The sequence below is a fragment of the Citrus sinensis genome, chromosome 7 (assembly GCF_022201045.2).
Source record: "Citrus sinensis cultivar Valencia sweet orange chromosome 7, DVS_A1.0, whole genome shotgun sequence".
Taxonomy (NCBI): Eukaryota; Viridiplantae; Streptophyta; class Magnoliopsida; order Sapindales; family Rutaceae; genus Citrus; species Citrus sinensis.
Genome location: NC_068562.1, coordinates 14,257,531 through 14,271,748, shown reverse-complemented (window position 1 = coordinate 14,271,748; position 14,218 = coordinate 14,257,531). Strand labels below are relative to the sequence as shown.

Genomic DNA, 14,218 nt, shown 5'->3' with positions numbered 1-14,218 from the left:
GATGTGATGATAGAATCTCGAGTGCATTACAGAAGTCATAATTCTTTGAGTAAATGTAAAGAAAAGAACACAAAAAACGCCACAAAATAAAGTGTTTTGCTCATAGAAAAATTTTGCCTTTTTGTCTTTGGACTTATGTATGATTTTATCAAAGCACGCGTTGCCTTTAATTTTACCTTTTTTTATTATTTTTTTCCCTCCAAGTCGCAAATTAAAACCCTTTTAGGTTTTCTTGGCCCTTCTTACTAAATCTCTTTTGTCCCTTAAAATAATATGCAGTAATAAGTTCCAATACAAACAAAGATTATTAGTATCTTTCCTTTTGTTGGGTTGCCTGATTTTGTTCCTCGAACATGCTACAAAGCATCACACAAGTAAGCATTTTTCCTGTTTGATGACAGACAATTCGCATGATAGATTAAAAAAAAATAGTAAATCAAAGTAACGTCATTTTCTATTAGTGTTCAATTTAAAATTATTTTAAATTTTCTTATAGAGAGACCAAGAAACATAATTAGAGGCATAATAATTATTATGTAACTATCTTAGTGGAAAATAAAATTTGAGTGATTGGTAATAATAGCCAAAATACCATGGCAGAGATTTGTCATTATAGCTAGCCATTAACCCAAGCATTCCATATACTTTTTAAGAGCTGGCTGTTCACTATTAAAGTGGAAAAGACAATAATGATAGCTAATTTGATCTCTCAATTCTTGAGGGATCACCAATAATTCCACAAGAAAGAAAAATCCCATATCATCCAAAATCTATTGTCAAAATATTTCAAAAAATCATTCAAAATATGTTGGCTCAAGCTCAACAAAGCTGAAAATCAATGGGCCTACAACGACGATAAAATGATTATGATATGTCTTGATCTTAGTGCAAGTGCGACAATAATAGAAATTCAAGTTGTTTACAGTGTATGCAAATTTTCATTACTCTTCAGTGTCTATTTGAATGTGCATCATCAATTAACCGCAAATTGGGTTCTTATATAATCATGAATCCAAATTCAAGCCATTCAGTGGTTTAGCCCATTTTAGCAGGCTTATCAATTTTAATTAAAAGTTAATTAAATAAATTTAATGCATAAAAATATAGTGCTTTATAATAAAACACACATTAAGATTTTTATGTGATTCGATGTCCAAATTCCTATTTCTGTGAAGTCATACTCAAATATCAAGTGACTCCCTCTCGGCAATTGCTGCCATCTTGTTATAATCTCATCAACTGAAAACTTCACGTGCACCACACATTTTTTGCTTCCCCTCCTCAGTTCACTCCCGCAAAGATCGGAAGAAATCTCCACTCCCAAAAAGACCGGACGAAAAAGACCACCAAGTAATCAAAATTAGCAAAGAAATATGAAGTCAGAACACAGATACAGCATCTTCTCACTTCAAAATCTGACAGATACACCAATAAAGAGAAGACAGGAAGCCAAGCATAAATTGCAACATCTCCCTAGGACAGGGTTAACAAAGATGTGCCTATTCTCTCTATTCCATGCGTATAGCTTATTCAATGATTTAGCCAACTCGTGCAATACGTCGGTTTATTGTTCATAATAAACAGCTAATTATTGAATTTTTTTTTCCTGCAAAAGGTTAATGATACCATGGTCTTGTTTTGGTAATAAACAAATTTGTGAAAATTGTGAAGATGACGCAAATTGTTAACAAAATTCAGAATACATGCACAATGCATAAAGCTTTGTGCACGACAATGAGTTAATAAATGCAATGTCGTCATGAACTAATATCTTGCTACCAATCTTGGTTACAAACTATTCCTTTTCTAGAGGTCACCACTAGACTTCCTAGACATTTGTGGTGTGTAATGTTTGTTCCTCTGTAGAGGTAAAAAGAGCAAAGAATGATGTGAGATTATATCTCATTTCAATTTCGTTGATTCAACATGGCATCTAATGGCTTTAGAAAAACATAAATAAATAAATAAATAAATAAGGCTTCTAATTATTGATCTCTCTTAATAAAGGTAAACTCCAGGTGCCAGGTGCCAAACGATTTTGAGTGGATTTATTTTTTATATGATTGCCAAAATGTGTGATTATTAATTACGTTATTCTTATGTGGTTATATTTCATCAACGAATGACTTTTAATATTACAAGTATAATGTATTATATTTTAAATAATATATTACAAATTTACTGATATGTACCCAAAAAGAAAAAAATTACAAAAACCTCTTAGATCAACTCTAAGATGGTGCAGTTATGATATTTGGTCGATAGAATCAGCTGGATTTACTTCTAAATATATTTTAAAATAATATCAACCTCTCCATCTATTCACATGATGAGCTCAAACTCATAGTTCGCCATCAAGTTATTGGATGGTTTCCTATTTCGAGTATACCGTTGAATGTTCTAAAAATATATGTTATATAATATTACAAGACCCTATACCCAAACAGGTTAGGCTCTGTATAAATATAAATGGCAGCTGCAAATTGCAACTAGAACCATTAACCATAATAGCAAAGGCATGTGAGAAACCCTTGAATCCTTGAGAGATGATCAAAAGAATAATTGACGGAGACAAAAGAAGAGTGTTACAATTGATGTCATTATCTCTTCCGTAAACTTGGTCTGTCTAATGCGAGCAAAAATGGAAGTTGTGGTCAAATATGGCAGCTACTAGCGTACAAAGACAAAAGCCCTCGAAAGCAAGAACAAAAAAAATATAAGAATGTGCATGAGAGGCCGAGGATGGTGAGGGGCATGGGCTTGAAAATTACATCAAACATGGGTTTCTGTCTTGGCTTCACATTGTGGCATATGGGTAGGTTTCCTATGTTTAGTAAATGTGATGTGAGCCACGTACCCGTGTCCACTAACTACTAATACAACAAATACCAGCAGCCCTCTCACTCTCTAAAACCATTAATTTCATTCATAAAAGAAACAAGGAATTTGTATATAAATCCTGAACTAACTTAAATGTTAAGAAAGCGAGGTGCGTTCTACTTGTCCCTTTGTGGCTGCAATAGATCATGATCTGAATTTGGGCAGAACTCAGCCGTCACTGTACTGGATAATTCATTATTAACTTTTTTTTAATAAATTACAACGATGTAACTTACTGAAATCATTTAAATATCAATTATGTGATGACGATTATGAATACTATATTTCAAAGAAAATCAACACCCAATATAAATGCGCGATGACTCGAATTACTACCCATACAGTAAGAAAAGAAATGATTTACCACTAAAAAAAAAAAATATCTTTAATGGAGTGATATTACCCATGTAAAATATTTCACCCATTTACAAAAGAGGTTATTATTAAAGAAATCAAGACGAACGACTAAAAACTCTTGTGGGTCCCAATCTATACATTGATTGATTGCCCAGAAGGCCGCAATATGTGCTTATATAAAGCCTTGTGATCTTAACCTCAAAAAACCCCCCACATCTCCAGCTGCTTGTTCTCACAGACATTTCCCCAGACACTTTTCCAGTTCAGGAACCATCAGAAACGTTTGGTTTCCGCTCCACAATGGCTAGGCCACAGCAGCGGTATCGCGGCGTCCGTCAAAGGCACTGGGGCTCTTGGGTCTCAGAAATCCGCCACCCTCTCCTGTAATTCTCTATTCCCAGCCTCATTACTTGACGTTTTCTCCTTAGTTATCGAAAAACGTTTCTAATTTTTTTCATGTGCACATGAGCCAAACGTTTCTTTTTTTTTCATACTCTTCGCATGATCTTCGCATACCCTTTTGGCCTTTTCCTGTATTTGGTGTTATTAATAACGTTTACTGAATCAGTGTAATTTTTGGCGTGCAGAAAGACGAGAATCTGGTTAGGCACATTTGAGACAGCAGAGGATGCAGCAAGAGCATATGATGAGGCAGCAAGGCTCATGTGCGGGCCGAAAGCACGTACAAATTTCCCGTACAATCCAAACGAGCCACAATCATCCTCATCTAAGCTTCTCTCAGCAACTTTGGCAGCAAAGTTACACAAATGTCACATGGCATCTCTCCAAGCGACCAAAAAAAATGTACCGAAACCGCCGGCAGTACTTCAATCACAGTGTAAACCATTCGCCGGAAAAAGCATCGATGCGAGCGCCGGATGGCCGGAGACAAAATGGATTAATGAGGAAACTCAAGTTCGAAGTACTAATAACAGTCAACAGTTTAAAGCACTTGAAGATGATCATATAGAGCAAATGATAGAGGAATTGCTTGATTATGGCTCTATTGAGCTTTGTTGTGGCAATTCAACTTAGGTTATAAATAAACATATATTCTAAAATGTACCATTTTCTAATTGCTATTGCAATTAAGTTTCTTGTTTTGGTTAATCTTGATTATGTAGCTCTCAAGCTATCAAGTCATTTAGGTGACAATATGAATGTAGATATAAAAGTAGCATGAATAAATGTGAATCACTCAAAGGGAATTGGGGTATATGATCATATTATACGGCTGACATTAAAGATGAACGTGTAAAGGGCATATGATGATATCAGCGTTTGGCTTTTACATGTATGCATATATGCTTTGTTTCTTTTTATATCTTCATGTACATAAATTTCAAAGGGGGGAAAGAATCCTCAATCTAGAAGTGCAAAAGAGAGATGGATTAGGAGGATTTTTATTTTATTTTATATTTTTTTGGCTTGCAAATTTTAAGGGATTTTTTTTTTTAATTTTCATTTGGTGTCTTCTAATGTAGATTTATTATCATAACTGGAATTTTCATCATGATCTTTAGGTTTAATGAATGAAGCCTAAACTAGTAATCATCAATCAGTTCGTAGGGTCAATAATTGAAAGAAATATTAAAAATCATAAACTTCTCTGGAAAAATTATTGAGTAAAATAAAAAATAATGATAATATATTTTCAGATTTAAAAAAATAATTTCAAAGTCATTAGTTTTTAAATGGTCATTTTCACTTTTAGGATGACAAGAAGACATGTTAATAATAGAAAAAATATTTTCTTCAATGATGTTGTCTTTGATATTGAATGTCATGCAAGCTGTATTTTTCAACTACATTTTGGTCATTCTGAAGTGAAAACTAATTCTCTTATAAATATCTTATTTTGTAAAAAAAATTGTATTTATTTTTTAAAAGGTAGAGCGATAGATAAAGTTAAAATTAATTTTTTAAAGATTCAAACTCAAATATCAAATAAAATAATACTGCATGAAAGCTACTCCATTAAGTCCTTGGCACATGTAACTTCAAAATTAATGCTAAACATAAAATTTTAAAAGTTATCAAAGACACTATTTAAAATTTTGGGATTATAAAATTTAAAATATCAAATAAAAAAATTAAATTATGTACGTGTCAACATTTTGTTATGCATCCTTTTCATTTACCAATATGAACGGGATTCAAATATTTGGGAGTCACTGACGATGCATTGCCTCTTTCGATAAACATTCTCGTTAGCTTTATTATTAAAGTTGATAAGAGACTTGACAAGTTTTGGGATCATCAATTGATTTCTTCAGAAACATCACTTTCCAAAGGATCACTTTTGACCTATCTGTAGCTTATCAGTCGCTTTTAATTTCTCATATGGTGATAAAAAATTAAATTTATTTAATTAATAAATACAAAGTTTTATTGGATGCTAAATTATCTAATCTAGCATTTGATACGAGTATCATTAAAAAAAAAAAATCTCTCATTCTTTCTTTTTAACATTGAAGAAAGAGAAAGACATTCTCATTTAAAAAATTCTTAAAAAATCTTTTTTGAAGAATTTTTTAAAGCTTTTAATTTAATATTATATTATTTTTTATTTTTTCATTCTTGAAAAAAATTGTGTTATAATTATTATTACTTCGATGGAGAAAAAATTTTAATTAAAATAATATGAAGATATATTTATTTAAAGAATTTTTGAAAAATGACTAATTTTTTTGCTCTTTTTATACTTTTTTATTTGCCACATAAGTAAACAAATAGATATTTGAAAATTAAATTAGGAGAGTCTTTTAATAATACTCTAAGCACAACATACCTTTAACAGCGAAAAAAAAAAGAATTTTTTAGGGACATTTTTGTTTTATTTGAAAAAAAAAATTCACTCCAAATTTCTAACATTTTTTTAAATATTTTCATTATTGTTACTATTCTATGGGAATCTACTATGGTATTCTTGTACGTTCATGTCCAAAATAGTCTTTTTACATGTTGGCGTTACGCATAAAATCTATATGGGCTACTGTTCCACTTAATTTTAAAGTGGAGGTTCAAGTTTTCTTAGTATTTTTTGGGAATTTAACATTATATGTTGGACTTTAGTGGGCTTCGATTGCGATGGACTGTCATTGTGGTGCTATTGGCACCTCCCGGAAAATCAATTGAAGCCTCATTTCCAGCTTTATAGCTCTATTCTTAGTTAAAATTACATGAGAGGACAAAAATTAATTTAAATAAAATCAAACATAATTTCTTTTTGTTACTGATTCTTCACACCCAATCACCTGTTCCAAAATGATTTTGAAGTACTTAAGAGACAACATATAAATAGTTTATCAAATCTCCACAAAAAAAAAATTATAAACAATAAACTTTATTAAATCTGTTGAATTTTTTTTTTCTTTCAGGCTCTCAATACATTAACTTCTCATCTCTCGCATCTCTTTTGTCTTTTTAATTATTCATAGTTTGAATGAAATATTAGCTCCTAATTAGTTTCCAAATTGAAATTAGATCAAATTTTATATTATCACATAAAATTAAAACTAATGTTATAAAAAAAAAACACATCATTTGTTCATAAAATTTAACAAAACCCAACATTAAAACTCATCATATATTGGTGGAGGTGATAGATTTATGATGAAGAAAATGGGTGGTGGTGGTTTGATGTCAATGATGAACTTGTTGTGGTGAAGAGGTGGGTGTGATGGTTATGCTATAGAGATAGTAATTTTAGAAAGTAGTAAGATAAATTCAAAAATCAGGTTTAGTAAGATAATTTAAGAGGTTCAAATATCACTACTCAAAAATATTACGCATCATCTTTTATCTAAAACTTTTAGGAAAATGGATTTATTGTTGAAGTATGTAATTAAGTATATATGCTTAAATGAAACATGTATATATAATTGCTGATGAAGCAAAGCATGATCCTTTGAGATAGTTGTTTGCTCATGACTTGTATCCACAATTTGGGAAAAGCACTTCTTCTTTTTTCTTTTTTTTTTTTTGATAGCGATATCCACGCACTAAGCTTTTGCTTGGGATTCAAAAACTCGTGCTGACAAACATGGCCTTACAAACTAGCAGTCCCAGGAATTTGTAGACCCGCTCACCCGCATGTGACTTTGTTATCTCCTCATCATCACCAAGTCAATCACGTAATTTGATTTACCTACATCAACAATTTTTCTAGTCTCATAAATCTTTTCATGCATGTTACCATTGACCACATATATAATTACAACACTGTTGTGATACAGTATATTTTGTTCATTTATGGGTAATATTTGTATTAATTCGTAATGCTTGTTCGGTGTGGTTACTCTATTTGCCAAAACAAGTTTTAATATCAAAAGCTCTTTACAATATTTTGTTTCGTCGTTTGATTGTGACTAAAGCGGAGTTTTTGAATGATTAAAACAATCCTTTTACATATACTTGTTGGAGAATCTTAAATTTTGGAGCTTTTATTAGTAGATATTATAGAGTTAAATTGTCTAAATTATCTTAATTTTATTTTCATAATATTTTCATTCTTCTCATAATATAGCCTTAAAAAAAAAGAAGAATTGTCTACTTATACTTATGTATAATTGTAATTTTATTTTCTAAAAGTGGCGACTGATAGTCGATAAACAATTAAGATTTTCTATATTAAAATTTTACTCTACTTATAAAAATTTTATTAGTATAAGATTTACTTGAAAACTTCCACTACACGGACCATAGATATTATATAAGGTCCGTGAATAAAGTTGGGGTTTTATTTCTTAATGATTGATTATATGACAATTTGTAGACACGTGTGTGCGTGTCAATTCACTTGTATCAAATGGGTGACAACATATAATTACTCATTTGGCATGTTGCAGTGAACAGAAATCATGATTAATCATAGAACGGATAAGCATATAGCTAGCAAATTAAGACCTAGACTCTATTCCAAGATAATCTTCGATGCAATGTCATAGGTACATGCGATATGTGGTAACGGCGGTCATAAAAGAAAAGCAATAACACATGGTACCACCAAGCAGCTAAAACCATGTGCATGCTAAGCTAACATTCAAAATACAAACATGCATGCCATTCAAATATAAACACGGCTGCCCATGTGATGAATAAGTGAAAAGACAGAGAGATAATAGAAATGGAACCACATATGGCATGTATGCCGCCTAGGAAAAAAAAATGAAAAACATGGTCAGAAAGCGAAAGAACACAAAATTTATTAATAATTTATGTGATCTTATATATATATATACATATATATATATATATATGACTTTCTAAATTGATTTTAATGAAGAGAGAATATAGAATAGCCCTTGTCCCACCCTAGAAAACATAAGAAGAAATTAATATTGAAGTAGATGAAAGCATGTGCCTGCTAACATGCCAATGGGGGCAAGTAATTTTGGAAATCATGTGGCCATGCATGTGAAGGGATGGGGAAAGAAGGAGAAAGAAGGAAAGAGTTTTGTTGATGCGAGATTCCGGTTCTCCTCGTTTTACGACCAGGATCTCTGCTTGATCAACTTCATCACGACCAGGGGGTCTCCTCGCAAGGCTTCTTCTCCAGAGGTTCCTGCGCACACAGACAAGTCAGAGTACGCCGGTTATTTTCCCGGCGCAAACCCTCCGACGCTCAAGTCAGATATGAAGGTTCGGGGAACGCTTGCCACAGATCTTATGGCTTTTTCGTGGTTTTCTCTTCTTTAGAATTTCTTTTCCAATCTCAAAAATGCTAACCCCTTTACCTTCGTTGGCTACCTTTTTATAGGCTTCCTCTGAATCCCAGTTTTTTTCTTTTTTCGAGACGGTATGGGACTCTGACTGCCGCGTTATGGGCAAACGTGGGATCTTGCGTGTTACGCCACGGTTCTGGGGAAAGCGTGGCTGTCGTGGTTTTGTGAGATCTTGTTTCCGCTTTTTTTGGGGACGGTATGGGACTCCGACTGCTACGTTATGCTGCGTTATGGGCAAACGTGGGATCTTGCGTGTTACGCCACGGTTCTGGGGAAAGCGTGGCTGTCATGCCTAGATCCTCGGGCTGGAGAGCATGTCTTGCCAACTGCGGTCGACCGGGTCTCCTCGCCTCTCGACCTCTAGCCGGAATGGCCTTATGCCTCTTACAGGAAATTTACCTCGCGGATGACGTGCTCGTGGACGAGCAGGATATTTCTGCTCCTGTTCCCCCGCGCACCAGGCTTTTACGGAACACACCGGTTCGCAAAACTCTGCCATCAGATATCTGCTCACCATGCCTGGTCTCGTCGACGTATTTCTCCCAAACACCGGTCCCCCAGTTTCTGGTGTTGGGTAATGTAGTGGACCAGCAGTAGAAACTCGTTAGTACTCGCTCGCGTGGGATTGGAAAAGGCTGCCAAGAATCACGTCGCATTTAATTGCGGACGAGGTGACGTGGCAGAAATCCCCCCTTCCATTTGAATTTCAAACTGACGGTTATGAGACCCTCGGGATTCGGCGCTGTTAAATGCTGGCAACCCAAGAGTCCGTCCTCATTAGGAAAACCAAATCCTCTCTGTTAATTATTAACAAATTAATAAAAATATTTTTTGATTACTTTCTTGTGTTGTAATTATGAATTAATTTTCGTTTGAGAATCTGCTTGTCTTTGTCTAGACGAGCAGGTTCCGGCTTTGCTCATGGTTTTGCCACACGCCTTTGAAGATTCTTCAATGCCTGGGATTCGGCTCGCCTTCGCGCGGTCGAGCAGATCTTGGCACGCTTGGCATCTGTCTCGCCATAAAACAGGTTTTGAGACTTGGTGAGCCTTTGCATGCCTCAGGAATTTCTTCGAATGCTTTGGAGTCTGCTCGCCTTCTCGTGGTCGAGCAGATTCTGGCATGCTTGGCTTCTGTCTCGCCATAAGACAGGCTTTAAGACTTTGTGGAGCCTTTGCATGTCTTTGATTCTTCGAGGATTGGGATTCTGCTCGCCTTCTCGTGGCCGAGCAGATCCTGGCATGCTTGGCTTCTGTCTCGCCATAAGACAGGCTTTGAGACTTTGTGGAGCCTTTGCATGCCTTGGATTCTTCGAGGATTGGGATTCTGCTCGCCTTCTCGTGGCCGAGCAGATCCTGGCATGCTTGGTTTCTGTCTCGCCATAAGACAGGCTTTAGACTTTGTCGAGCCTTTGCATGCCTTGGATTCTTCGAGGATTGGGATTCTGCTCGCCTTCTCATGGCCGAGCAGATCCTGGCATGCTTGGCTTCTGTCTCGCCATAAGACAGGCTTTGAGACTTTGTTGAGCCTTTGCATGCCTTTGAGAATTTTCTCGGTTTCAAGCGAAAGAAATTCCTCGACGTTCCATCAATGGCAGGATTCGACTTACATGAAATTGTTTGGACATAAAGCGTGAAAGATAAACGATAATGAACATGAGCAAAAATAGCTTTCAAATGTGAACAAGTCTTACTGGAAGTATTTTCGGAGGTGTGCTGCGTTCCATGGGCGTTTCACCTCGTGGCCGTCCGTGCGAACCAGCTTGTAAGCTCCGGGTCCCGCTATCTGCTTGACTCTATATGGCCCTTCCCAATTCGGACCCAGCACTCCTTGAGTCGAATCTTTGGTGCTCTAATTCACTCTTCTCAGTACCCAGTCTCCGACCCTGAATTGCCGTATGTTTACCTTCTGGTTATAATACCGAGCAACCCTCTGTTGGTAAATGACTGATCGCTCGGCTGCTTGCTCCCTCCTTTCCGTTAGCAGATCAAGATTCAAACATATCTGCTCGTTGTTCTCCTGCTCATTGAAATGATTTGTCCGGTGTGTGGTCGTTCCTATCTCAGCCGGCACGACCGCTTCATGTCCGAAAGCCAAAGCGAACGGTGTCTCCCCAGTTGCGGTTTTGTGGGTTGTTCTGTATGCCCATAGCACACCTGACAGCTCGTCAACCCATGCACCCTTTTTTGCTCCAAGCCTGGTTTTCAAAAGCCTCTTGATGGTCTTGTTGGCTGCTTCTACTTGTCCATTCGATTGAGGGTGAGCAGGCGAGCAATACTTCAGCTCTATCCCGAGGTTTTGGCAGAAATCCCTGAAGCTGTGATTATCGAACTGCCTGCCATTATCCGTTACCAAGGCATAAGGGATCCCGTATCGACAGACCAGGTTTCTCCACACGAAGTCTGTTGTTTTCTTCTCTGTGATCCTGCTAAGGGCTTCTACCTCTATCCACTTCGTGAAGTAATCTATAGCAACTATTGCATGTGTTGCTGCTCCTCGTGCCTTTGGCAATGGGCCGATCAGATCAATTCACCATTGAGCAAATGGCCAGGGGGAGGTCATGGAGGTGAGCTTCTCTGGTGGTTGGTTAGAGAAATTTGCAAAACTCTGGCAGCTTACACAACTCCTGGTCTTCCCTTGCGCATCCTGGTGCATTGTCGGCCATAAATATCCCTGCCTTAGAACCTTATGGGCCAGGGACCTCCCGCCAGAATGATTTCCGCAAATTCCTTCATGTACTTCTCTCAGTACGTAATCCGCGTCGTCCTCATCCAAACACCGAAGGAACGGTAGTGTATATCCTCGCCGATACAGTACCCCATCAATCATCGTGTATCTCGAGGCCTGGGCTCTAATCTTGCGAGCTCGCAGCTTATCTGGTGGTAATACCCCGTCTCTAAGGTATGAAACTATCGGGTCCCTCCACGAGCATTTTTGTTCTATCCGCAACACCCCCAAATTCTGATCGATACTTGGGCTGGACTTCACCTCCAAAGGGACCGACTTTGGCATTTTTGGGTCGGCTACTGCTGCCATCCTAGCCAAAATGTCTGCTCGACTATTCTGCTCCCTGGGGATTTGTATCACCTCCACTGCTTCGAACTTCCCCATTATCTGCCTGACTATCTTCAGGTACTGCTCCATCTTCTCCTCTCTTGGTTGGAATCTTTCACTGACATGATTCGCAACCAGCTGGGAATCAGTTCTGATCTTAACTCTGTCTGCTTTCACGGCCTTAGCCAATTCCAGACCTGCTATCAAGGCTTCATACTCTGCCTGGTTATTCGTGGCTGCAAATTCTAACTTTACAGCATAGGAGATCTTCTCCCCCTCTAGGCCTTCCAAGACAATCCCTGCTCCTGAACCCCGCTCCCCTGATGACCCATCCACAGACATCTGCCATACTTGAGTTTCGTCATTGCCTATAACTGCATCTTGTTGATCTAAGCATACTTCGGGCTCTGTGAATTCAGCTACGAAATCGGCCATTGCTTGGGCTTTTATCGCTGCGCGGGATTTATAGTCTATGTCGAACTCGCTCAGCTCTACAGCCCACTTGACGAGTCGATCAGAGGCATCTGGCTTGTGCAGAGTTTGACGCAATGGCTGGTTTGTTATTACCGAGACCGGGAATGCTTGAAAATATGGCCTCAACTTCCGAGCAGCAACCACAAGGGCAAGTGCCCATTTCTCCAACGGTGGGTATCTGGTCTCAGCGTCAAGCAGGGACTTGCTGGTGTAGTATATCGGATACTGAACTCCTTCTTCCTCTCTCACCAGAACAGAACTGGCGGCCCGATCCGATATCGCCAAATACAGATACAACTTGTCCCCCTCCCTCGGTGTGGACAGCAGCGGAGCTTGCTGCAAGTATCGCTTCAAGTTCCGGAAGGCTTCCTCGCATTCTGGGGTCCATTCCGTTTTCTTTCCCCTCCTTATCACTTGAAAGAATGGCTGACACTTATCTGTAACCTTGGATACGAATCTGCTCAACGCCGCCAACCTCCCCGTGAGGCTCTGCATCTCCTTCAGGTTACGAGGAGACGTCATTTGCACAATCGCCTGGATTTTCTCGGGATTTGCTTCAATCCCCCTATGGCTCACCATGAATCCAAGGAATTTCCCTGACTCCACCCCAAAAGCACACTTCTCTGGGTTGAGCTTCATCTTATACTTCCTCAAAAACTCGAATGTCTCCTCGAGGTGTCTGACGTGTTCCTTCGGGATTTTGGACTTGGTGATCATGTCATCCACGTACACCTCCATGGTTTTCCCAATCAATGGCTTAAAGACTTTGTTTACCAGCCTTTGATAGGTGGCCCCAGCATTTTTGAGACCGAATGGCATTACCCTGTAACAGAACAAACCTTGGTTAGTGATGAAAGCCGTGCTCTCTTCATCCTGCTCGTACATGGGGATCTGGTTGTATCCCGAGAACGCGTCCATGAAGCTAAGCAGACCATGTCCAGCCGTTGAATCTACTAGCTGATCGATCTTTGGTAAAGGGAAGCTGTCTTTTGGGCACGCCTTATTGAGGTCTGTGAAATCCACACACATCCTCCACTTGCCGTTTGCCTTCTTTACCAACACCACATTCGATATCCACTCAGGGTAACTGACTTCCCGAATGAACCCTGCTCTCAAGAGCTTCTCCACCTCGCCATTTATAGCCTCATACCTCTCCTGGTTGAAGCACCTCCTCTTCTGCCTTACTGCCCGAGCACCTTTCTTTATTGCCAGCTTATGACATGCTACCTCAGGGTCAATCCCTGGCATGTCTTCATGTGTCCAAGCAAACACATCAGCATGAGCCTCTAAGCATTTCACCAACTCCTGCTTTTGCTCTCCCTTAAGTCTCGACCCGATTCTGATCGTCTTTTCCGGGTTCTCTGGTCCTAGGCTTACTGTTTCCAGATCCTCTACAGGTTCTTGTCTGCCCTTCTTGTTTTCCACTCGGGTATCGAGGGATGTTATCTGCATTGCTTCCCTTGCTGCCGAGGAGTAGCAGCTTCTTGCGATCCTCTGGTCTCCTCGTACCACTCCTACTACCCCATTCACCCGGTACTTCAGAGTCAGATAATGGTTGGACAACACCGCTTTGCTCATCCTTAAAAATGGCCGACCTAGGATCATCTGGTAAGGACCTTCCTCATCCACTACGACAAAGTCCAGTACCATTGTTCTTTCTGTCGGGGAGCTCCCAATTGTGATAGGCAGCTCGACCACGCCCAGAGGGACCAGCTTCCCTCCTCCGA

At 38.5% G+C, this 14,218-nt stretch overlaps 2 protein-coding genes across 2 annotated transcripts in view; one reads left to right on the top strand and one right to left on the bottom strand.

Annotated features, from left to right (window-relative positions):
• LOC127898820 (uncharacterized) overlaps positions 1-12,986 on the bottom strand; it is a 94,940-nt gene extending 81,954 nt beyond the window's left edge. Inside the window, exons 1-2 of the mRNA XM_052431309.1 lie at positions 12,781-12,986; positions 11,144-12,669 (exon numbers count right to left, since the gene is read on the bottom strand). Of these exons, the coding sequence (XP_052287269.1) occupies positions 11,493-12,669; positions 12,781-12,986 (1,383 nt within the window). The 3' untranslated portion in view covers positions 11,144-11,492. The remainder of the gene's footprint in view (positions 1-11,143; positions 12,670-12,780) is intronic.
• On the top strand, positions 3,450-4,453 carry LOC102622603 (ethylene-responsive transcription factor ERF003-like). Its single transcript, XM_006465192.4, has 2 exons — positions 3,450-3,620; positions 3,825-4,453. The coding sequence occupies exons 1-2, from the start codon at positions 3,538-3,540 to the stop codon at positions 4,270-4,272; spliced, it is 531 nt and encodes a 176-aa protein (XP_006465255.2). The 5' UTR covers positions 3,450-3,537; the 3' UTR covers positions 4,273-4,453.
• Positions 12,987-14,218: the final 1,232 nt, after the last annotated feature.